The 26,027-nt window shown below is 37.8% G+C and overlaps 1 protein-coding gene across 3 annotated transcripts in view; it reads left to right on the plus strand.

Annotated features, from left to right (window-relative positions):
* Positions 1-26,027, plus strand: part of BMPR1B (bone morphogenetic protein receptor type 1B) — a 274,381-nt gene that overhangs the window by 201,480 nt on the left and 46,874 nt on the right. The window contains exons 1-4 of one of the 3 annotated variants that reach the window (XM_003798493.2): positions 3,833-3,966; positions 15,310-15,469; positions 21,218-21,320; positions 22,135-22,237. In XM_003798493.2, the coding sequence (XP_003798541.1) occupies positions 15,327-15,469; positions 21,218-21,320; positions 22,135-22,237 (349 nt within the window). In that variant the 5' untranslated portion in view covers positions 3,833-3,966; positions 15,310-15,326. Of the gene's footprint in view, positions 1-3,832; positions 3,967-15,284; positions 15,470-21,217; positions 21,321-22,134; positions 22,238-26,027 lie in introns of those variants that run through there. The other 2 variants (XM_012810557.1, XM_003798492.2) reach the window with 2 other exon arrangements.

Consider the following 26,027-nt stretch of genomic DNA (forward strand, 5'->3'; position numbering starts at 1 on the left):
AAAAAAAAAAAAAAAATAAGTTGATCTTTTATAACATGTTTTATACATTTATATGTTACATGTATACTATGAAATAAAATACTGAATTCTAGTATTCCTGGCACCCCACCTTGGTTTTTATTAAATCACAGATTTTTCTTTTCAAAATTAAGCTCCACTTGCTTTGACATCAGCAGCTTATTCCTTGCAATCTCTTTAATTGAGAAGTTTCTGATGTTTATCCTAAAAAGCAGATAAATGGCTTTCAGCACATTGTTTAGAGTTTAGTAGCTGCTGAAGTGGGTCGACATTATCAGCTAAAGTCTCCGTGTCAAGACTAATGATCTCTCTGCTTGTACTTTCCTGCTAGTGAGGAGACACTGAACTCTACAGAGGCAAGAGCCTGGCACAGCTGGGGGTGGGTAGATTGCTTTAAAGGGCACCTGTTGGACAAGGGTTTTTTCTCCCTTTGTTGGTATGAAATAGGAGGAGAGATCTATTTCCTTATCATTACTTTAGCCTGCACAAAAACTATCACAGAGTTCCAGGTTCTCAGGGCTGGGGCGAAGAACTTTTACGAAGTGACTTTGTGAAGGATGTGTTTTATTCCAGATTATCTGTTTATTTCATAATTAGCATAATTTTAATACCTTTCAAGTTATTTGCCTTGGTGATAAGAGAATGGGAGTCACTAGGAAATGTTTGTGTTACTCCCAAATAGCTACTGTGGTTTTAATGATGAAAGTAAATACATTTTGTCTCCCAGGAAAGACCGAAATAAAATAAATAACGTCAGTTGTTAACTAATCCTTTATCATCAATGGGCCATATTCATTCTGAAAGGTCACCTGCTCTCTCTCTGGGGGTCAGGGGGGACCACCATGACACTTCTCTCCTAGCGAGGATCAACAGGCTTGATGACCATACCAAATGCATAAGTTTGACCAACCTCTAATTATTTGCTGGAGTTTTACGTAGGAGATAGGGCATTCTGTAGGTACATATAGGAGTAATTTCTTTATAGCTAAGGAATTAAATAATGCATTTTGGTAAAATATTTGATTTGATTTCATATGTTCTTTGTGAATGTAAAAACTTTTGGACTGACGTGGCTGTTTTTTCTTTTTGCTCATGTATCAGTATTATGAGTATTTTTGGAGCACGTTGGTTATTGAAGTAGAATGTGAGTCAGCATATACTTCTTACCTTCTTACTCTGATACTGAAATTTAAGATCCTATACCTAGCCAATCAAAATATTTCAGAGCGGAAAAACGTACCACATACAAATACAGCTGTCTTATATTAGAGTGGCTTAAAATAAAGAAAAATCTGAAGAAAGGGTTTGTGAAGAGTAGTTGTTTTTCACATAGTTATTAGGTAAAGACTTTTTTATTAGTTATTTTTGTGTGTGTGGTGGTTTGTTGTGAGAGCTCATACTGATAATTATTTAAAAGAAGAGGAAGTACACATTTAGACCTTAGAATAGAGTGTGTCGGTAAGAACATTATTGACATGAATAAAGAGATGCCAGTTGGATAAAATAATATAAAGAATGAAAATTTAAAGGTAACGTCAGTAAGTCTCTTGAGTTCTGAACCACTGAGGTACTGTGTGTTATACAATGAAAAAATAATAAAATAAAAGTGGTTTTGGAGAATGTTCTGAAAAACCAAAGCGATTTGTTTATCAAAAGAAGGCCAGCATGAGCAGTATCAGGCCAGAAGGTCCCTGTGGGTGCCAGGCCCAGATGTAAGATGCACAGTTATTATAACAACAGAGTTTCAGTTCAGATCTTTCAGGTGTCAACAAGATTGTCCTTTCACGGTGTTTTTCTCCTACCAAGCATGGCAAAGTAGAGAGATGGTGGTTCAGAATTTCAGGGCTGTTTTAATGGCTAATTAACTATAATTTTAGGACAAAAATCCTTTTGTTTTAAATGATCAAAACTCCCCAAGTATTCTAGTCTTACACTAGTTCAGGTCAACTGTCTTCTTTGTGCAGACTGGGTTAATGGGAAGAGTTAGGAGAATGCTAATATAACATCTTTTGCCACACCTCCTAGATACCAGCCTGCCTTCAGTTGGCCTCAGAATGTTACTTGGCCCTTAAAATGCAGTATTAGTTCTAAAACGCTAGTGTCTGAGCATAAGGGAAAACTATTAGAATTGACAAATTCTTATAAGAAAGAACATTTTTATGTACACAGGTATTTCTTTTGACCCTATTGCTCTTAATATATATCCTAGGATATATATTGTTTTGTTTGTATTTAGACAATAAAAACAAAAATAACTCAAAATTTATATTTGTTAATAGATACATTTAAATTATATTTACATTTTGAAATTACAAAATTGCATTTTGATATATTTTTCTTAATTTCACCTCTTTTGTGTATATAAATGAGCATTTTGTTTGTTTTTTAACTATCTTCTATTAGGAAAGGGTATAGTATTTTGGATAAGGCTTTAGCTGGTTTAAAGTGGCGCTGATAACTTAGAGGACAGATAGTTTTGTGTTTATGTAGACTAGTATTAAGAGGAGAGTTTGGTGTGAGCAAACAGTCAACTGCCTTTGTACGACAAAAAAACAAAACAAAATCAGTGACTTGCATGCTATCCTTGCCAGTTACATTGTAAGGTTAAGTGGTCATTTCTTCTCTTCTCTCCAGGTCCAAAGTGCTTAGAATATAACCTGTATTTGAGGAATATTTCTTAATTCAGTTTGGATTTGTTAGCAATTTTAAGGTAGCTTTAATAAATATTTCATTCTGGTTTAATCACATAGGATGAATAAGATATCAAATATAAATTTTATAACAAAGTTTTTAATGAATAAAGCTGAATGATATAATGAATTTAATAAAAAGATAGAAGTAACGGCATTCATTTTAACTATTTTCCCCAATATTTTGAAAGTTCTAAAATTTATTTATTGATTTAGAGACAGAATCTCACTTCGTCACCCTGGGTAGAGTGCTGTGGCATCATAGCTCATAACAACCTCAAACTCGTGGGCTCAAGTGACCCCCACCCCTTGCCTCAGCCTCCTGAGTAGTTGGGACTATAGACGCCCCCCACAATGCCCAGCTATTTTTTAGAGACGGGGGCCTTGCTCTTGCTCAGGCTGGTCTTGAACTCCTGAGCTGAAGCAATCTACCTGTCTCAGCCTCCCAGAGTGCAAGGATTACAGGTGCTTGCCAGGGCCTAAAAGTTCTAAATTCTAAAAGAAATTTGGCCTTCTTAATGAGGTAAGCCTCTTTAAAGAAGTATTTCTGGTTTCTTATGTGGGTGATCAATTTCTAAAGTTGTGCTTATTTTAAGATAAACTTAAGAAATTGCAAGTTGAAATACCATTTTGAATGTCAGAAGGGTATCATAAAAATAGATTTCTAAATATTTAAATGATGAATTTTAGATATGTTTCTGCCATGAATATAATCAGAGACAGTTTCTAACCATCTGGAAATGTTACATAATAAGCCGTGGTCAGTAACTTTTTATTTTCTTTCTATTCTCTTTTCTCTCTGTCCTTCCCCTCTCCTCCCTTCCCCTCTCCTCCCCTCCCACTCTCCCCCCTTCCTTTCATCTACCCCTTTCTCATTGTTCTTCATCTCTCCCTTCCCTCTTTCCTCCCTCCCTTTATTTCTCTCTTTCTTTCAAGACTTCCTTGTTTTCTTTTACACACATACCTTTCCACTGTCATATGCCATGGGATCCTGAACATAGCTCAGTGTCTGGCTGGAATAAACTTTCCTGCCAGCTTATAATCAAAGGGCATACTGAGAAAAACAGCTGAGCTGTATTAGGCAACCACAGTCTGGACTGCATTTCTTAACTGCTGAGTAACACATCACAGGTGCAGGATTAGCGCTGCCTCCAGTGCTGGGCTTCTCAGTGGAAACCCCTAGCTGCTCTGTGCCTCTTCCTCGTGTCTCTCCTCCCAGGGACCTGGCTGTGATGTGTCAAGCATACAGAAATCAAAAGTGAGTAGTGGGAGATGCTTTATATCTCACAGAAGCTGTTTTTCTCCTCATTCCATTCAATAAGCTCAATACAGCCAATTCTGGCCTAGGAAAAAGATGTTAGAACTTAGTCTTTCTTGAAAAAGACGGTGGAATAGAATAACTTCAGGGGTTTAAAAATTTTATGTACAAAAATTCACATGGCAAGAAAAACAGTTTAGCTAAACTGTCCTGGCGTTGTATAATTTAGTTTAAAAGTATCAAAGTTTTCATATATGTTGTTTGAACTTTGCGTTGAGTGTATGAGCGTATGTTTGCCCTCACGTTTTCTCTCACAGTCATGGCTAGCATCAAGTGTTGTGACTGGATAAAGGTCTGTGGTATAATTAAATTGTTTATAGTTTTTTTATATTATGAATTCTTTTACATCAGTAGCACACAATTCTAAATTCATACATTGCAAAAGTCAGGGTTGCTTTCTTGCAAATACGGGTTTTTAAAAAATGCAAAATTGTTTGTTAAGTCTAAATTTGATGACTTCAATATTAGATCAAATGAATATTTTGAAAATATACTTACTAATTCGTTTATTTTTGACCAAAACTTTACATATTTATTTTTAGTGTGGTAAGTTACACATACACTTGGTTAAGTGAAGACGAGTATGTTTTAGTAATTAATAACCTTAGTATATTAGAAACTTCTTCTGTGAAGTGTATCCAATGAGCCTAAAAGCCACAGGGATAGTATAACAGGTCTTTGGATTACAGTTTTTCTCTTAAAACTCTACTGTGGCTTTCTACTAGTCACATTTTATTTTTATTCATTTTGTTGTTGGTTATCCCTATTCCATAGAGCTTCACTAGAGACACACCTTTAAACTCATTGGTGATAATAGTCATTAATAGTTGTATTCTATGTTTCCTTTAAAAATGTATACATGTATAGTCCATATTTTATGCCTCAGATATTGAAACAGTGGAAATAGCAATATATTTGTGTGTTTACAGGCCAGCAGGCACCTTAACTAAGGTATCCTTCAACAATTATCCTAATAGAGGACAGTAAGGATTAGAAGCAGAGGTTTTAAATGCTTCCCAGGGTTTGTCTTTGGGGAAGAATAGCATGAGCTTGGTGATTTGGTTTCTGATCTGCCCGGCTTCATTGGCACCTCTCTTCTTTCCATAAATGAATCTGTTCAAAGTAATTTTCCACATTAGGCTATCTTGGGAATGCTTTGCAAAGCTGCAGAGTAAGCTTTGGTGTGGTGGCAAGCTGAACATCCACTTCGATTAGCTTCAGACTTCTGTGAAGCAGAGTCCCATCAAGAAACTCCACTGAGTAAAACCATAGCTCCTGCCTTGGAAGGCTGCCAAGTTCTAGTTGATTCCTTGACATTATTGTCAAAAGAGACCATGGTTCAGTTTCTTTTCCAACAATGTGGACTTGAACTGACATATTAAGCATTTTGAAATACAGAGACATTTAACATTTTTAATCATCCTATCAGCTGTGATTATGCTGTTTTATGAGTATGGCTTAAGTTTAACATTAAATATCTTTAAACACTGTGGTTACTTGTCAAGCTCATTTTTTTCTTATGTTGATGCTTTTATTTAAAACATCATATATAGTAACCAAGTTGTATTTTAGAGGATTTTCAGAGGTTTTTAATTTATGTAAACATTTTGGTTGAGTTTCTCTAAATTCAGAAGCGTAATAAAACCTAAGGGCAAAGCAAGCTTTTGTTTTCACTTTAAAGAGAATAATGACAATGCCCAAAGAACTTTATTGGCTGTCGTAATTATTTTTCTTACTTGGGGTTTGTAACTCTGTATCAGTTACCTGCAAAGCAAAAAAAAAAAAAAAAAAAAAAAAAAATGTATCTTGTCTTTGGATTTTTGTATAATATTTAATCTTTTCATGATTTGCTTATGTCATAATCTGGCACTAGATGAAATAAAGGGTTTGAATGATTGAAGCTTTTACTCTTTACCCAGATGTCTTGGGGTCTCTTGGCAGGGTTTTCCTGATGTAAAATGCTGAAAATGTGATTATTCCACATAACCTGAGTGCTGTGGTGATGTGGACATGTGAATATGGTGAAAAGAGAAACATTTGCCAGTGAACATAAACATGCGCAGATACTTTGTGATAAAAGGCTGGGTTTCTAGAGAGTGAATGTATATACTTCTCTTCATGTGGTCATTAGTGTCAACAACGAGCGGCTGAAATGAAAAAACTGGCAGCATCCCTGGTTTGGGCGCTTATGCTTTCCATCAAAGATAGTGGTTGATTACTGCCACCCAGAGTGACGCTCCCTCCCATGCACTCCCATCTAAGACTTCTATGTGACAATTCTTATGTGGCATTGTGGCACCTGTTTGACTGTTTTCATACACGTGCTGTTTTTGGCTTCTCTATGTAGTTGATTTGTCTCACCCTGTTCCATGTACGGTTGCTTTGTCGTTGCAGCAAGATTATTTTACTGAGGGCCCCATCGCCTGTTCTGGGTTATTGTGCTATGTAGATAGACATAATGATTGTTTGCTAAGTAAATCAGTGTACTACAAGAAAAAAGAAGACTAACAAGAATATTTTAATCATCCTTCAACTTCTAACGTGTTTCTTAAACCTAAAACCTGTATATGTTTATAGAACTTTTGCTCATGGGGATGGATCGAGAAAGGAAGGGAAAATAGAAGAAAGTAAAATGAGATTTTCTTTTGATGCTAAAGAAATGGAAATTGAGGAAAAGAGACTCGGAAAGGGGGATAGGAATGGGTAAGGGAGGGAAAGGAAGACTAAGAGAAACGTAGGAGATGGAATAGGGAAGGAAAAAGAAAAAAGAACATCGGAAAACAGAAAAAAAAACCCTGAAAAATAGAAATAAAAGATGGAATAGAAAGTTTCAGCAACAGCAACACAGCAAGCAGCTTACTATCATCGATTCTTCATTATGTGCAGAGAACTATGGTGGATGTTCTACGTGAATTAGCTCAACCCACTGCATTCCGAACGAGAGCGCAGTGACTCTCCGCCTCTTCTTTAGGGAAGGGGATGTCACTGCTACGGCCACTAGCAGGGAGCGAGCTGAGGTGGGTTTGAACCAATTTGTCTGTTTCAGCCCATATCAGGTCTGGTCAAGTCTGTCCCCACGGCTCTGTGACCATATCTGGTACTGCCTTGTACTGGACATTTCACCCCCTCCATAGGACATGCAGGAACTTACCCACCAGCATCTGCCTTCCTCTGTCTCTCTTCTCACTTCTCCCTGTTGAAAAAGATCCCATGTAGGTAACACCACAGTGAATATCAGAAAATCTGCTCTTTTCCTACATGAGATTTTGCTGTTGGTATTTTGCAATAGAAATTATATTTGTATTCTGTTCTTTGCAGAAGACATATATCTCAATGTTTTATTAATTATTTGCTTCCATGTTGAAAAGAGAAATAGGCATTGATTCCTTATCCCAACAAATACAGGGGAGGATGGATGGGGGAGGATGGACCATTCCCAAAGTCTTGCTGGCCGGATGAGTGACCTTAAACTTTCCTTCCACTACACTCTTCATGCACCCTAGATACTTGAAGTGCAAGTTTGTGTGAAAGGAATTTCAGTTTCTCTTCTTGCTCCTGCCTGCCCTCTGCTGTGGATGGTGAAGAACGGTGATGGTAACAGTCAAATTTCTATGTTTTGAGTTATACAGAGTTTAAAAAGGAAAGAAAAAAGAATAAAGGAAGGTAGATTACTTGCTGACTCTGTGTGACACAAAATAATCATCTGTCACTTTTTAAAGAATTATGAACACTCATATCTATTTCTGTGTGCCCGATTTATTGAGATTGTGCCTGACTCGGATTATCTCTGTTGTTCAGAGGTATTTTTCTCTATGTATTTAAATGCGACGGTGGATTCTGACATTCTCCTCCCTCTCTGTAACACATAAAAAAATCTCTTACATCACCAATTTATAATTTTTTATTTATGGCATTTTTCTAGTGATAAGAATGTTACTGAGAAAAAAATAAAAGCAAACACATTTAAAACATACTTCAGGTTAATGGAATAACAGGAAAGATCAAATTATTTGTTACCATGTCTTACCATTGACTGGTAATATGATGAATTCTTGTTTAAAACCTTTTTGTCATGTTTCATTTTTTCCACATGTAACAATCACGTGTTGAGTATATAATAATAAAAAATAATGAAATGGTTTAGAAATAAAGAACTGATTAAATATATACTTTTAAGAGCAAGTTATTTCATAGTGTTTATACAGGGCCTGATAATTCAGTGCATGAAACTGCCACTGTGGGTTTACACAGGCAGCACTGTGCAAACAGCTAGGTAAGGTTTATCCCAGGGAGTATCAGTGTCTCAGAGTTGTGTTCATACTGATGTGTGGATGTCTTGCTGAGTGGGGTTCATTATTGTTGCACGTTTAGTGTGTGGTTGCAAGGATGTTGGAGCTCAAATGAGAGCAGTGAACAAACATTAAATTTCTTATTTAACTTGTCAAGAGTAGAAATGAAATCAGGGACGAGTTAGTCCAAGTTTAGGGGGATAATGCCACGAAGAAAGGTTGTGTACAAGCAGATTAAATGTTTTTCTGAGGGGAGAGAAAGCATCCCTGATGAAGAGGGGTCAGGGCAGCCAGTAATGAGCAGAACTGACAAAAATATTGCAAAATTTCACTGAATTGTGAGTCAAAATCATTAGCTGACTGTGAGAGGCATAACACCAAGTAAATTTTGATAGAGAAACAAGATGATCTTAACTGAAAATCTTGGCCAACAGCTCATGGCTTGTGCGTCCTGACAGTGTATCAGCTCATAGACCACTGTCTGGGAGGGGGGTTTTTAGCCCATAAACCAGGCGTCCTCAAACTACAGCCCACCGGCCACATACAACCTTCTGAGGACATTTATCCAGCCTGCTGGGTGTTTTTGCTGCTGCTGCCTGTCCTGCTTAGCAGCCGACTCGTCCTGGGGCCTGTAGTCCGACCCTCCAATGGTCAGAGGGACAATGAACTGGTCCCCTGTTTAAAAAGTTTGAGGACCCCTGCTGTAAATAAATCACAGTGTTGGAACACTCTCCCTACTCAACTCATCTGGCTCCCATGACCTTTTTCTTTACCTGAAGATAAAGGAAATATTGAAAGAAATTTTGATGACATTCAGGACGTCAAGGGTAATACACCTACATCGGACTGGAGTTCTTCTTTTGATGGTCATTTCAGAAAAAGAGTTCCAAAATTGTGTTGAAGGGTGGACTAGGCACTGATATCAGTGTTTAGCTTCCTAAGGGGAGTACTTTGAAGGTGACCATGATAATGTTTGTTTGGGAATGAAGTATTTAGCACCTTTTCTAGGATGAGTTTGTGAGCCTAATTGTCAGACTTTGGATAAGGCTGCCAGCTCGTCATTGCACCATTTCTAAATAAATACTTCAGAGAACCTCTTTACAACTCCACCTGTTCCCTGCAAGAAAAGATTACATAGAATGCTCGTACATGGCTGACGACATAAATATAACTGCACCATATTCATTAAAAGATATTCAGGATATTCAAGAAAAATAACTTTCTTTTTAACTCTTGTAATTCAGTAGAAGTCACAATATTGCATGGCGATCATTAAGTTATTTCATTAAATTTGATTAATTTGGAAATCTGTAAGTCTGTTTGTTTTTTATTTATTTTGAGATAGGGTCTTACTCTATTTCCTGGGTTAGAGTGCAGTGGCATCATCATAGTTCACTGTAACCTTAACTTACCAGTCCCAAGCCATCCTTCGGCCTTAGCTTCCTGAGTATCTGGGGCTATCTGTGCCACAACGCCTAACTAAATTTTTTCTTTTTTTTTTTTTTTAAGTAGGGACAGAGTCTTGCTATGTTGCTCAACCTGGTCTCAAACTCCTGACGTCCGGAGTTCTTCCTGCCTTGGTCTTCCAAAGTGCTAGGATTACAGGAACATGCCACCACACTTGGCTATAAGTCTGTTTCTTATATATGAGATAGAAGGAATATGATTCTTTAGCACACGCCATAAATGTATCTCATGAAAGTGATTCTGTGGTTCATTTGCATCCCACAAATCTAGTGATCCTCTAAAAAATGAGAACCAACTTTAGATTGGCTTTCAAAAGGCTTCCTTTTGATTATCTTGGTTATTTGGATAGTTAAAAATGTTGAGTTCTTATAAAGATTAAAATCAATATTTCATCTTCACAATTTTTATATAAGTAATAGTAAACTAACCTAACTTCTCCAGTATTTAAGAGCCAGGATTTGACTATAGAGGTTGTTTTAAGCTATCAGACTCAGATATTTTCCTTTCATAATTGAAGTTAAGTAGTTAACATAGGCTGTTCTGCAAAATTGCTTCAAAATAGATCGTTGATAAAAACATAGCATGAGATTTTGTCATGTGTCATGCACTCCCCTATAATGTACAACTGCATTTTTGTTTATTTTTTATTTTTTTTTGCAGTTTTTGGCTGGGGCTGGTACGGCTGCATTTTTGTCCCAAATTTTCAGGAAAACACCCCACTTGAGAGAAAGCGGCTGGCTCTTGGCAGGGGAAGACACATCAGGGGAGGGTTAATGCTCCCCTGGTAAATGGGAAGATTGCAGTGCCCTCCCCTAATTGTCCACTCTATAAAGGCTGCCCCTTTCTTCTCTCCTGGGAGTCTTTCCCTCCCTGCCACGTTGGATGCAGTGGCTAAAATGGCTGTGTGTGGCCAGTGGGCAGGAGCTTCTGAAGCCACTAGGCCTGTGGGCAGCCTAGCGGGTCAGCCCCCTCCGTGTGACAGGGCCTTGAGCCTTGGCCCTTTTTCCCAGCATGGCCACATCCTATCCTCAACAGACCCACCAGCACCCTTTCCCCATAGGGCACTCATGCTCAATGGAGACCACTTCAGCTTGCTCCTTTGATCCAAGGTTCAAGGGCATGGCCTGGCGGCCTGTGGGATTTCCCCACTCTCCAGCCATATTACTCAAGTATAATCTACATCATTGTCTTTCTGTCAGAAATTTGGGCAAAATTGTATGCATTATACACAGCAAAATGCAGCATGGAGACTTATTGACAGTTTACGTACACACGCATACAAACATTTAAAAACATGGTAAACCATAAATGCAGTTAATTTAAAATATCATGCCATGTTTATTAGTCCAGAGGTGAATCCCAGAGGTGAATTAGTCCAGAAGATCAGCTGGAGAATTTCTTTTGTATTGGCTGAATTTTCTTTTTTCAGGTCCTAGTTCTTCATTGTTCACTGATGTGCTTTATTTTGCATCAGGATATGAGACTAAATACTTCCCTGTGTTGGAGTGATAAGCAATTTGCAAATGCACTTAAGTAGCTCCCCCTGTTATCTGTTGGATCTATGCGATTTTTTTTAAAAGGATCCTCCCAGTTTCTCCTTCTTCGGTAGCATCTTCTCATTCTTTCTTCTGGTATTTTCCTTTATATTTCTAAATTCTTATAATGTTATGTCTTGATTATTCCATTTGAGGCATTATCATTGACTTTCCATTACTGAAGATAAGAATTTATTTTTTACTATTCCCACCTCGACTACATATGTACATATTTCTGTTTCCTATCCTATATATTTATAGGAGTTATAAATGTTTTTTTTTTTTTTGAGATCAGCTTGAAAAATTAGCTGAGCATGGTTTTTGGGCCCTATCCTCAGAAGCTACTCGGGTGCCTGAGGCAGAAGGACCACTTGGCCTCTGGAGTTTTGGGTTGCTCTGAACTAGGTTGAGGCCATGGCACTTTCTCTGAATGAAGCCTACACATCCTTTGTCTCAGAATCTCATAAGAAAGAGTGAGTCTGTCTCAAAAAAAAAAATTTTTTTTTTGCTTCCTAATATCCCATATTCTCATTACAAATTTATTTCCAAACTCTGTTTAAATTGAAATCTATGTCATTTTATTAATTTCAACATCTTGAACATCTTTCTTTCAGGGTCTCCCCTCTTGATCTCTTTTATATTATAAGTTCATTTTTAGCCCCATTCTTTCTTATTGTAATGGGTTTTAATAACTGGAATACCCTTCAATCTTTCTTTTTCATAAAAAAATTATATTTGGGGCTGGATGCAGGGGCTCTTACTTGTAATCACAGTGCATTGGGAGGCCAAGGCAGAAGGATCACTTTAGCCCAGTAGTAGGAGGCTAGCCTGGGGAACATAGTGAGACCTCATCTCTACAACAATTTTAAAAATTAGCTGGGCATGGTGGCATGTGCTTGTGGTCTTAGATATTTGGAAGGCTGAGGTATTTGAATTGCTTCAGTCTCAGAGTTCAAGGTTGCAGTGAGCAATGCTACACTTTAGCTTGGGTGACAGAGCAAACAAGACGCTGTCTCTAAAATACAGTTAAACCTGTATAAATTGACCAGGTTAAGGAACTGTAACAAACTGATCAACATACAGAGGTGGTCAACATAAGGAACTTCAATTAAATACATGTGGTGCATGTCTGGTCTTTGAAAATTAGGTCAACTGAAGGAGGGAGGTAGTCAACCATGGAGGTTCTACTGTGAGTGTGTGTGTGTGTAAATGGTTCCATTGGTATCTCATTTTAAAGTTATAATTAATTCTCTGTCATAGGTCATTATAAAAAATAATGTAAAAAATCTTCCAGCAAAATTTCATACCACTCTTTAAATAAAGTAACAGTGTGAGGAAATCATGAATTTTCTTTTAAGATTTTTTTTTTTTTAGAAAATGACATTTTATTTCCAATTAAATGAAGATACTTCCTTTTCTACTTTAGATCCATTCAGTGTAAATGTTCCATTTAATAACTTCTCCCACCAGGTGGTAAATTCAGTGTATGTTTAGTTCATCTCAGTAACCCAGTTAGCCAGAACATGGTAGGCACCTGAGTCATATTTGCTGAGTAGACATCTATATAATAAATACATTTTTATTATTTTGTTTTAAAACATAAGAATAAAGGGTCTGGTATAGAAGGAAGCAGGCAGTAATAAATTTTAAATACCCTATTTTATCACGTTATCCCTTGAGGTAGCTCAGGTCAGAAAGAATGAAAACCAGATTGAAAAAGAAGGAACCGCCCATAAGAGGGTGATAAACAGCCGTAGCCACACACACTACGTATCCACAGCGAACAGTGCTGACACCTACATGTGGACAAATTTAGAACAAATGGCTTTCAGAACAAGGTGCAACATGAACTGTGTTTAACTTAATTTTATTTTAGAATTGAACTTAAAGTCGAGCATATAATTGTACATAAGTAATACCTATTGGGTTTTACTATGTGGTTGGATTAAATATTATTTGCTTGATCTAGTCCAGGCTTTCTCTAAATGAAGCCTACACATCCTTTGTCTCAGAATCACATAAGATCTTGTTGAATGTACACTTTTCTTGGCTCACCTGACCCCCTACAGAAAAAGAATCATGGTGAATGGGGTATGATTCTGCATATAAAAAGCCTCACATGCACCAGATGCCACTATAAAAGGGAAACTCTGATATATTGGTTTAATATTGTTTCACTGCTTTTTCCTTCAATAATTATTCAATAGGAATTTTACTAATTATCTTAATATGCAGGAGGTAAGAAAATTATCAGTTATTTTCTAAACTTCTCACTCTCTGATATAACCAATGACTAGAGGCATTCATTTGTGGTTTAAAAAGTAACAAGTACACACTACATAAATATGCACATATATTTTACTTTTGACATAGGATTTAAGTTTTTAACCCAACAATCTTAGGTAATGTTTTAGTTGAGATTTGATTTAATTATATGCTATCTGGACGTGTTATGAGAGAGATTTCAAATTGAACACTCCTCAAGGTGACACTATTAAGTAATACGGCACATATAAAAGCTCTTACCATAGCGCCTGCAAAGGTAACAGGTGGAAATTGATGCAAGCCCCCTTCTGTGGTACAGTGACACTCTGAGCTTTTGACATGAGGTATAGGTGCTTATAATTATCTCCATTTTAAGTATAAGAAAACGAGGCATAGCAAGATTATTTACAGAGTTGTCCAAAGACAGCTAACTGGTAAGTAGACAAGCGTAATTTTGAATCCAGAAAGTCTGTGTTTAGCAGGTTCTGTCTACTCTAGTGCCTTTCATCAAAAATTGCAGGAATATCATTGTAATAATGTGTAGGCATTTTTGCATATAAAAGCTGATGGGAAAGAATCTATCCAGATTAAGTAGAATGATTTTGAAGTATTTCTTTTTCTATTGTCTGTAAGATTTGGCATGATCTGTTTTTTTTAAGTTATCTTTTACTTTTATTTATACATATTAGTTGTCTATTTTTTTGAGACCTTGGGAAAAAAAAGTAAGAAGAAGTTAACTGATCAAAGTATTCTATAATAGACATACTCTTATCTGACAATGTGAATGTTACTTCTTTTGCATTATTACTATTATTATTGCTTAATATTTCATTGCAGCAATCGTCTGATTTCTTTTGTGAATGTATTTATCTTCATTAGTTCTTTATGAGGTTTTTGTTCTCAGCCTTTATGTTAAACATTGTTATTGTCATCAAATTTAGCCTTTTTAATTCTGTGAAGGCAAAAGTGGAAACCTAACATACACATGGACAAGTAAGAAAAACAAGTAAAAAAAATAAAATAAAAGCTGATAGAAAGGATGTATCTTTTGAAATATATCTTGATGTAAACTAATTTTTTGTGTCTTCCTATGCAATTTTACAGATTTTTTATAAGAATATCTTTTTTTTTTTTTTTTTTTTTTGGCCAGGGCTGGGTTTGAACCCACCACCTCTGGCATATGGGACCAGCGCCCTACTCCTTTGAGCTACAGGTGCCACTCCGATATAAGAGTATCTTTAAGAAACATAATATACTTAAAGTCAGGGGGCCTTGTGATATAACAGGAAGACCATCTTAGGGCCCAGACGGTCTGGCTTTAAATGCTGGCTGTATCATTTCTTGACTGTGTACAGACCACTAAAATTTTGAGTCTTGCTTTTCTTATATGAAAAATGGTAATAACAATTTTTACCCCTAATATCATCACACAGAATAGAAATAATCTTTGTAAGAGTGTCTCATCAAGCTCCTTTCATTAAATTAAACACAGCTATTACAATTTACAAATATCAAATACTGCCCTTAAAGGATTATGGGAATTTTTTTATTCCGCATGAGACATATATTATGTAGAAGGTGTAGTATTTATCAAAAAAACATCAAAACATCTGTTTTCCATTTAAATCATTAAGTGTTGGGAACATGTCATTTTTTAATTTAATCTCATATTGTCCTTTGGACAGAAGACTGTGGCATGCCTAACTGTAACTCTTTCTTCTTTTCAGCACACTTCCTTGATAACATGCTTTTGCGAAGTTCAGGAAAATTAAACGTGGGAACCAAGAAAGAGGATGGAGAGAGTACAGCCCCCACTCCCCGTCCCAAGATCTTACGTTGTAAATGCCACCACCATTGTCCAGAGGACTCAGTCAACAACATTTGCAGGTTGGTGATACAGATGATTTAAACCCAGCTTTAATAGAATATCACACTTTCTCCACGGTAGAACTGTAGGTCAGTGTTGCAGAGAACAAAACCTCACTCTGTTAACTCTTGGAGCCTGCCTGTCTTAAAAGAAATTACTAAATTGTGTTTTATCCCCAGATAGAGTTCTGAGCTGCTTCTGAGCTGCTTCTTCCTTCTTATAAATCAGACACAGTGCACATAAAAACACAGAGCTCAGTTCCCGGGTTCCTTATTATGGAGTAAAACCCAACTATTTTCATTCCAAAGCCCTAGCCCTCACACTTAGTTCAACAGCAGGGCTGTCACATGTGTGTGATGGGGTTGTTTGTTTGTTTGTTTTAACTGTTCATCATGCTGATGGTGTTAGTATTGTGGGTGAACACCTGGGCTGTTGGGAATGTTCTGAAAGAGACTCTGGGAAGCATTGTGGTGACAGAGCTCATGTGGCTCCCCCAGGAAGTAGGAAAGACACTGTCCAGCTACTAGAAAATAACCTCCTTAGCAGGCAGCACGTTTCTGTAGATGCTTGGTAACATTTGAAGCTGGACGACTTTGCCTTTTTCTTACTTACTCATCTTTATGCAGCCACACCCACTTTGCTGACCACTGTTTACACCTTAGAGTGAGGACAGTAGACAGAGAGTTAGAGTTAGAGAGTTAGAGCTTAATGGGGCCAGGGCGTGCCAAGGCAGAGGAGGGTAGGTTAAGCCAATGAGTGTGGCTCTCAGGAGTTAAAGGGCCAGAGAAGCAGAGGGAGCCTCCGGGGAGGTCATGAACTCAAATAAGGAGATGGGCTGTTGGGCTTGGAGTCAGAAAGGATAACTGGGCAACCATCTGGGGCTTCATTAGCCAGAAGGTGTACAAAACAGAGTCAGATAGTTTCCTTTCTTTCTGAGAACTTTTTTTTTTTATTTTAATTTTCCTATGAAGCAGAATCCAATATAAGCTTACCAGTATATTCTAAGAACCTAATATATTTAGCACAAGAAATACATATTGACCAAATGACACAGGAAGCATAGCTGGGTGTATTCATAAATACAGAGGGTGCCCCCAAATACATACACAATTAGGGGATATTATCTATGTCTTTTTTTTTTGAAGTTGAATTGAAGATATTGTTATTGGTCACGTGTACCTAGACATGCTGTGTGTATCCATTTTACCTGTGATGTATGCACTTTGGGAGGGATAATTTATTTTGCTTCTGACAAAGTCACTGACAATGTGTATACATTTTTTTGTACCCTCAGTATATATCTCATCTAATCATCAAGATAACACAGCATTGTAAGGAATGCTTATTCTCTTTCAGACATATGCAATTTGGTATCCAGAGAGTTTAGTAACTTGACTTTTGTAACATAGAACAAAGTTGGGGTCACAGAGTTTTGTGCTGATGTAAAATGATCCCCAAGCTCAGACATTTTTTCCTGGGAAACATCTCCTTTACAGTAAAAAACAACAAAAAACATTATGAAAGCTAAAAAGTTTTTCTCTGAAGAAAGAAAAATTCACAAAGAAAAAGCAAAGTAGAGGATTATTTTGCATTTTATCTACATCTGTAGTATTTAGAATACATCTGTGCATTTCATTTGGGTTCTTGAGCTGGTGATCGCATCTTGAGGATTTTACAAAACCATCCCAGTTTCAAATATTTTGTCCTGTTTCCTGCTTGAAGTCATCAAAGTGACCTGGGTTGGTTTGGAAGAAAATGTTCAGTCAAGGTAGCTGCAGTAGGAGAATCTTCACATATTCAGAGGAGACTGGTGTCCCTGGAGTGCAGAAGCAGGAGGGGGTGTGGTTGAGGCTGAACCTGGCGGCAGGGAAGTTACCGTGGCCTGGTGGGCTATATTAAGAGTAAGAGCCTTGGAAGGCCAATAAAGGGGGTGGGTGCTTCACCCCCAGTGGCAGTGGGGATTGGCATGATCTGATTTGTTTCCTTGAAAAATTTTCTTTGCTGTAGAATATTAAATGTATTAGAAGAGATAAAGATGAATTCAAGAAGAAGAGTTAGGTCAGAGAAATTGAATGGTAGGGTCAGTAAGAACAGTTCATGTGTGAGAAAATGGTCTTTAAGTAGGATGGGGCTGGTGCAGGAGTAAGTCAATCATGTATTTGAGAAATATTTAGAAGGTGAAGTTGTTGTGGTGGTGGCTTGGATATAGGTGGGGGGGACCAGAGGAGCTTTACAGGTTTCTGGATGTGGATTTAGGTGCATAAGGTAGCCTTTGAACAAAAGAGGACAAAGGAACCAAGTTCCGGTATGGCAGTGCTAAGGTGGAGGTGTTTGATTCTTGCAAGTGGAGATATCAAAGAGTAGGCAGTAGGATGTGGATCTGAAGCTCAGGGAAGAGGTTGGGTGAAAGTACAGGGTGGGAAGATCATCAGTCTGTTTGCTGTGAAACAGACAACCTCAGATTTACAATGGCTCATAACAAAAGACTTACGTACATACATATAGGCATATGTATATGTTTACACACACACATATATGTATTATATATATATTTTTTCCATGCTGGGCGTTTCTGGGATTGGGCGGGCTTGACTTCAGCCTGCTGCTTGAGTTCAGGACTGCTGACCAGCAGCTCCCCAGGGCATAATCTTTCTCATGTGAGTGTGAGGGAGCACCCTCTTTAAGAGGTTCTGGTTCTGGTTCTGCTTCTGCCATGTCCTCTGACACTGTATTTACAAAATCAAGTGGCGTAGTCAGGCTCACAGTCAAAGGGAAGCCAGGTCTGTGCTAGAGGGTGAAGAATTGGAATCAATAATGGAGCAATCCAGTTTAACCAGAGTGTGTCTGAGCCTTGAGCATTTCGTGCTGGAGTAAAGGGGGATGTCCCCAAGAGACTAAGAGTTGGCAGTCAAGCGGTGAGTATGGTGTCACTGAAGCCAAGTTTGCAGAGGGAGGTAGTGAGGTCCACTGTTTTGGATGCTGTAACTGGTCATTGGGATAAGAGCTGAAACATGAAATATCAGATTTCTCGATACTGATGAATATAGTTTAGAGAAATTTAATGTAGTAGAGATGGAAGCTAGATTCGAATGGGTTATGAGTTATGTGGTTGCCAACCTTTAATTTGATTTATGATAACAAAAAAGAAGAAAGCAAAAAATTACAAATACAAAACCAGCAACAATAACAATAGTCAACATGAGTGGGTTAATGTGTAGAAGTCAACAGAAAATGAGTGTTTATCGAATGTTTTATAAAAACTAACATGTTTACCTACACCTGTCTTCAATCATTACAAAATTCCTTGTAAGTATGTAGAATTATCTGTATTTTCCAGGGGAGAAAGCTGAACTTCCAAAAGGTTAAGTAATTTTCAATAGATAAGATGATGGAAAAATTGTGGCCAAGACTCCAAAGTCCTGAATTCTTGGCCAGCAGCCAGTCCTGACACTGGTTCTCAAAGGAGTGAAAGTTCGCTTTTGAGTAAAATGCACTTGTATTTTGCTAACAAGGTATTGATTCCAGCTGAGTCTTTCTGTGAGCTGAGATCAATCATGTGCGAATCACAGAGGCTACTTCTGTTCCTTTGTCTTAAAACCTAGACTAAATCCGTGCCTTTCTGCCTCCATTCCTTTATGCCCACACTATAGTCTCTGCCCTTCAAATCCATGCTTTTTCAAGATGCCTCTGATAAAAGATGGTTTTTCACCTCACAATAAGTTATACACTGATACTTTCCTAAGATGCAATAAAAGTGAATTTTTAGAAAGCTGAATTAAAAAATACTTGCAGAATGTATGCCCCATTCCTTCTATTGCCAGTCATTTAAGTTTAACAGATGTAAATTCATCCTCTCAAATTGCTATGTGAGTTTCCATTTCTGTATGAACCTCTTTACAGATTAGGAATAAGCAGTTTGCTGTCTATAGGGAAACACACCTTGAATAACACGGGCTACATCTTACCCACTAGGTAAAACAGTTCTAAGGACAAAGGTGAGTTTTCATATGAATACCTCAGATAAGAGCTGGTCTACATTTTCTGGCTTGGGGCCTTATACTACACAGATGTTAGCTAAACTGAGGGTCATAACTAGGTTTCATGTTCATTATCACGTCCACCTCCCTGGAGAGAATATCACAAAAGGAGGCCAAGAATCAAGAGTGTATCATACTTAAAAGAGATCTGAAATCCCACATAATTCAGAGACCACGTGCAGCATTTTAGAGGCTTATCATCAGTACCATCAATTACTCTACCAGCCAAGGCCAAGGCCAAAGTCATTCATGGCTTGGTCTCTGCCAGCTGTAGATATATCTGCTTCCAAGATCCATGCCATTTCCATTGCTCATGGCACGCAAGTTGGAGGATGTAGCGTAAACATAACATAACTGAATATTGTAATAGGCTTTGTTAATATCTGTACTCAAAGGGTAAAGCCTTCGTCTTGTCTTTCAAGATGTCTGCTGTCTAAATATCATTCTTGGTGTCAATTTGCATTATGATTTATCCTCTCCATCTCCAGATTCTGTCCCCAGGGCTGCAGACCATCATCGCATGCCTTGATGGCGGCAATCTCTCTCGTATCTCTGCTAACCCGGTTTTCACCGTGCCCACGTTCTCTCTCATTTTCCTGTCCCAGCAAGGGTAATCTCACCCTTGTTTGTACATTGTATGTTTATCTCTGTATAATCTATCCTGTCTTAAATATCCCTCCTGCCTTACTTGACATGGTCTGTGGTGGTCATTTTTGTTCTATTTCACCACCTCTCTCATGTCCCTCCACTTCCTCATGCATGTTATTTATTTCTAAAAGGTATTTTTTACTTTATTTGGAGATAATTTTTAGTATTTCCTCATTTATCTTACTGAGTTTTCATCAAAAATCCTCCTGCCTGGGCAGTTTCCAGGGTTTAGGGTGTAATAAATTGTGTGTTTGCACAAAAGATGTGCAAATGATACCGAGTTGCTTAAATGAGGAATTAGAGGCATCTCCAGCTTTGTATCTTGAAGGGTCACAGGGGACAGAAGGGACAGCTTAGAGGCTGTGAGTCTATTTATAAAGTTTGTATTAATGCAGACCTTTGAAACCTCCTGCTAAGTGCAGTGGTGTGAGTTTTCAGATAGGTACTCCCAACCCAGGTCTTGGAGTATCATGGTGTGAGCTGTTCTGGTTTATTTATACTTCTTACTTTGCATGCCAAACGTTATTATAAGCCATTCAGTTTTTTTCCCACCATTGCCCAGGTCAGTTAAACATGAGGATTTATGATTCTGCCCACCCAGAAGATGTTGAATTCAAACCACCATTACACCTAAGAGAATAGTGGATCCTCATGAGAATGTCTAATTTAGTTGTAAGAGGCTGTGATTTCAAATTCACTTATGGATCCTTTTATAAGGAATAACTCAATTGTTTTTCAAGGGTCAAAGTAAGAGTTAAGTAATTGGTGTACATATTTATTAATGGTAATTAATAGTAGAGATAATATGGAAATTTTGGATCCTTCTTTCTCATGAGTTTATGGACAAAGGAAATATTACCAGATGTTTTCATGATAATTTCAGTTTTGTAGGATAAAGTTTCAAGATTCGTTTAATAGATTGTAAGCTCTAATGATCATTGACTTTCTCCTTACTTGCAATGAAATAAACGATATGCATCATTCATTTCCTTTTCCCTAAGACACACACTCACCCCCAACACACTCACTCTCTCTCCCTTCCCCGTCCCTCCCTCCCTCTCACTTTGCCTATTTGGTCTCCAGCACTGACGGATACTGTTTCACAATGATAGAAGAAGATGACTCTGGGATGCCTATAGTCACTTCTGGATGCCTAGGACTAGAAGGCTCAGATTTTCAGTGTCGGGTAAGAAAGTTCACTTGACTCTACTTTGTAGCCCTTCATTGGTGAGGTTCCCAAGAAGTTTCAAGCAAGTTAAAACAGTTGTTCTTGTTGGCCATCCTATTTTTATTAGCCTTATGCCACATGATGACGTTTTTGTTTTTGAAGGGCCATATACAAGGTGACAGTGGATTGTGGTCCTGTAAGTTTGTAACACTATAACTTTTGTATGTTTGGCTATGTTTAAACACACAAGTACTTACCATTGTGCTATGGTTGCCTCCAGTAATGCGGTACAGGGTTGTAACCAGGAGCCATATGCTGTACATGTAGCCCACGAGTGTAGTAGGCTGTGCCATCTAGATCTGTGCTAGGACACCAAGACAAAATCACCCAGTGACACATTCCTCAGAACATTTCCTCATCTTTAAGCATGCATGACTATGGCTGGGAAAATAATTGGCAGTTGTCATCGGGCCAATTCTCCCTTCATTTTCAAATCAAATATTCTTTGCATTTTATTCTTGCTTAGTGTCTCATTAGATCATCTTCCCCCAAATCCAGTTTAGCTAATTGCCTTTCTCAGTTTACACAGTGTACATGGACATGGATTATGATAACTATAGTAGTAATTGTGAAATGCAAAAAAATGCAGTAAGATAATAGGTGGTGATTTAAAGGACATTACCTGCTAGAAAATATTATTTTCAAGATGTTTGAATGACATTATTAGAATTTTAAGTAAGTTCTCATAATAGTGATAAGGACTTAAGTTGTAGATGAGGTGCCCCTGAAAGTTAGAGGAAACCCATGAACTCCTATTTGCTTTCAATTCCAGGACACTCCCATTCCACATCAGAGAAGATCGATTGAGTGCTGCACGGAAAGGAACGAGTGTAATAAAGACCTGCACCCCACGCTGCCTCCACTGAAAAACAGAGGTGAGGCAGAGGGCGCTGGGCTGGAAGAGTGTAGGCATCATGAAAGCAACGGCTCTTAAATGGGATTGTTATCCGGTTCCAAATGGATAACAGGGGACTGTTAGCAGCCACAGAGGACTGAGGCAAGGTGACGTCATGAAGCTGCATTGGAAGATGTGTCCAAGTAGTTCTTGGGAAAATATAATCGTTGTATGTGGCTTCACTGTTGCGTTTTTCATTACTTTAACTTCTTCCCATTTCCATTCAGAAATGTGTAGTGTGTTGCAGGAGGATAGAGAGATGGCACTTTCTGCTTCCCCTTGAAACTTAGTAGTATTTTCACCTAAAAGGTATCTGTTGCTACATTTATTCTAATAATAAAGACCTTGTAAAGAACTAAATCAAAGATTATTTGCTATATGGCATTTCCTTTTATTTATGCTAGTATAAATCATGTATTAATATATTGATAAAATGGAAAAGGTGTCTAAAAGTTTTAATTTCAAAACATACACATTTAAGAGTTGCTCATTTAAAAATGTAAATATTCAGCCAGATGTGGTGGTTCATGCCTGGAATCCTAGCATTCTGGGAGGCCGAGGCAGGTGGATCTCCTAAGCTTAGGAGTTGGAGACCAGCCTGAGCAAGAGAAAGACCCTGTCTCTGAAATTTAACCAGGTGCTGTAGTTGAGGCTAAGGCAGGAGGATTGCTTGAGCCCAAGAGTTTGAGGTTGTTGTGAGCTTTGAGGCCATGGCATTCTACCAAGAGTGACAAAGTAACACTCTGTCTCAAAAAAGAAAAAAAAAAAAAAAGGAAAGGAAAGGAAAAAGAAATATTGCATCCCAAGAGAGTTTGTTAGTTCTCCTCACTCTCTCCACAGAATAATTTGTAATTATCAGAATTTAAATCCTAAGTCCTACCTAAGTGATTTTGAATGATCTCTTACGATTAATTTTATTTTTTTAGAAGATCTTTCCAACATAATATAATGAAAATTCATGACTTTGATAACATTTTATAGCATTTTTCTTACACTAATCTGGAATGCTATGAAATATTGATTCATAATAACTTGTATCAAAAATGTCACAAAAGTGCTACTTTTTCTAGTTTGGTTTTTTTTTTTTTTTGGTATACTTATTTATTTATTGGCCAGGCAACATGCTAAATGTTACGGATATAGCAATGGAAGAAGAAAATTCTTCTTCCCAAGAAGTATAAAGTAGGATATAAGAGAGAACATGTAAATAACTAAAATTATACTTGGTAATATTTCAGTTAGTAGAGTTAGATTATAGAGTATATTGAGGACATAGTAGGGTGAGGGGCTGACTATCTCTAGGAGGGCAGGATAGCTTTATATAAGGTCAAAGTAGCTTTATAGACGCAATACTTGAGCAAGACTTTTAAAGGATGAACAGGAGTTTCCTAATGGATTAGGCAGAATAGGCTAAGTGGATAAAAATTTTAAAATTAAAATGACTGACTTCAGCTTAGCCATTGGCTGAGTATTACACAAACTAATCCATTTTAGCCTCACAAGAACCCTGTGAGGTACTGAGGATTGTTATTTCCATTTTAAATATGATGAAAACGCAGGACAGAATGGCTTATTAGCTTCATTATGTACAGGCTGTGAGTAGCAGTGCTCTAAACAGAAGCAGTAGTAAGTACACAAGTCTGGTTTGTAATATTTGAGAGGCATTTGCAAAATACAGGAGTATGAAACAATGTCTTGTTGGAGAAAGATTCATACTTAAGAGAGATAGAGGCAGATTCTAGTTTGCACTGGGAAGGTGAGGGAGTACCATCTGGGGAGGCTGAGCATATGGGGACTTATAAGATTAGTGGACTAAGCCTCTATGTGACAGAGTAAAATGGCTTCGAAGAGAAGGGGAGAAACGATGGGAAGAAAGTCCTTGATCCAGAGCACTGTGGGGCTGGGGATACAGGAGTGGCTGGTGGAGTCTGCTGAGCATTGTACACGGTGATTGGCTTCCATGGAGTGTGGTGGCGTTGGGGTTCACTGCTTTGAACCCTGAGGATTCCAGGTAGTATCTAGACATGGTCTCTGAAGATTCCACCTCAGCGTTTGGCCCGGTCATGTTGGGATCTGGTAAAAGGCATGGAGACCGTGGTCTGAGAGTACTGCCTTGCTTACGTAGCTAGCTATACTACAGAGCTGCTGCTTTTTGTTAAACCCCTCTCATACACAGATGTACAGTATTTTTATTCAAAGTACACTACATATGTTTGCTGATTATCAGCGATTACTTCCAAGGTTCTTTCTAAGTATATGATTTTTTTCTTCTATGTCTTACTGGAATTGTGAACCATCTCCCAGCCTTTTAAAAGGAATTACAGCATTGTAAGCAGCTACAAGGCCCTTAATTATTAGAGAGGATTCAGTAGTGACAGAACACAGTTCTTTTGTGATGCCACTGCCGACTCTGACTCGCCTCTTAGAGCTAAGCAGAGTTCCCTGGGGAGGTCTTGGTTGCACTTCCCAGAGCAGTCAGAGTGACAGCCCAGGTAGAAATCTGCTGCCCTGGAGAGAGCCACAGGCCTGCTCTTTTCCTGATCGGTATCTGGAAGTGTTCACTTGCTGAGACTCTGGCAGTGACTTGAATGTTTACATTGTTAATGCTCTGAGTACAGGTAATGGCAGATTAAAACATGACCAGCGTGACCAGCAGAAACAAAAGGGTTATTGATAAGGATCACCTATGCAGGAGGGAAGACAAGGAGGCCTAGATGGGCCTGCAGGGGATAGGGTTATTGCGGCTAAGGAGAGCAGATGGGAAGGTAATGCTAGCCTTAAATAACGACCTTGATGGCAAGGAGGGAGGCCCTCAGATCCTTTGGTCTCATCGCTCTCATAAACCAGAAATATAATAAGTAATAGTGTTCTAGCAGCTCCAGGTATATTCTGTATCTTGCATTCAAATGGAAAGCAAAAAGGACTGAGGCTGAGAGCTTTAGTAAAATTACCTTGCTGGAATAGAAAAGTATTCTGTGTTCATATACTGGTAATATGCTGTGATTAGATGGTTAGTTTTAGTTGAGTATCTATGATTTGGATTTCTGCAAAATCAGGTTTTTGTTATTGATAAAAATGTAACTACATTTTAGGCTAAGTTTCCAGCCGCGGTCTTTATACGTCTATGTGCTGTGGTACTTGTGTGCCTGATAGGCATAAAAATACTGCGAATTGCGCTTTCTCTGGCTGAGGTATTATGACAGCTTAGATTTAGTGTTAACTCTGCATAGTGGAATAGAGGGAAAAATTTACCGTTAGACAATTTGTTATGTAAAATTTTAGTCTGCTTAATTTTAAGAGCTTATAAATTTGGAAGGTACTAAGCAACGTGTTTCAGACAGTGAATGTGCTAATTACACACGCACATGGTTTGTTTCTGGTTAAGTCCGAATGGCTTTCTGGACACGTACTGTAGTCGTCCAAGTTGCTCGGCTCCTTTTTCCTGGACCATTGGCAACATTCTGAATTTATTAATATAAAACTGCTGGGTTTTAGTGGTGCTCATTTAGTCTTATCAGATGTAGACTGTTTTCATTAATATTTTACAAGTAGTATGTATACATCATAAATAGTAACCATCATGAAGTTTGGACAAATTGGAAATTTGTATTTGTAGTTTATAATATTAAATATGTCTTATATTAATATATAATCTAGAGTTTTTCTGAAATATTTCAAGGTAATTATTTTTATGTGTTCATGTCAACATCCTGATTTTAGAAATTGCGTTACTATTTGATAAGACAAAAATCCTCATTCTTAGGAAGCGC

The sequence above is a fragment of the Otolemur garnettii genome, unplaced genomic scaffold, assembly GCF_000181295.1.
Source record: "Otolemur garnettii isolate 467f Iridium unplaced genomic scaffold, OtoGar3 scaffold00137, whole genome shotgun sequence".
Lineage (NCBI taxonomy): Eukaryota > Metazoa > Chordata > Mammalia > Primates > Galagidae > Otolemur > Otolemur garnettii.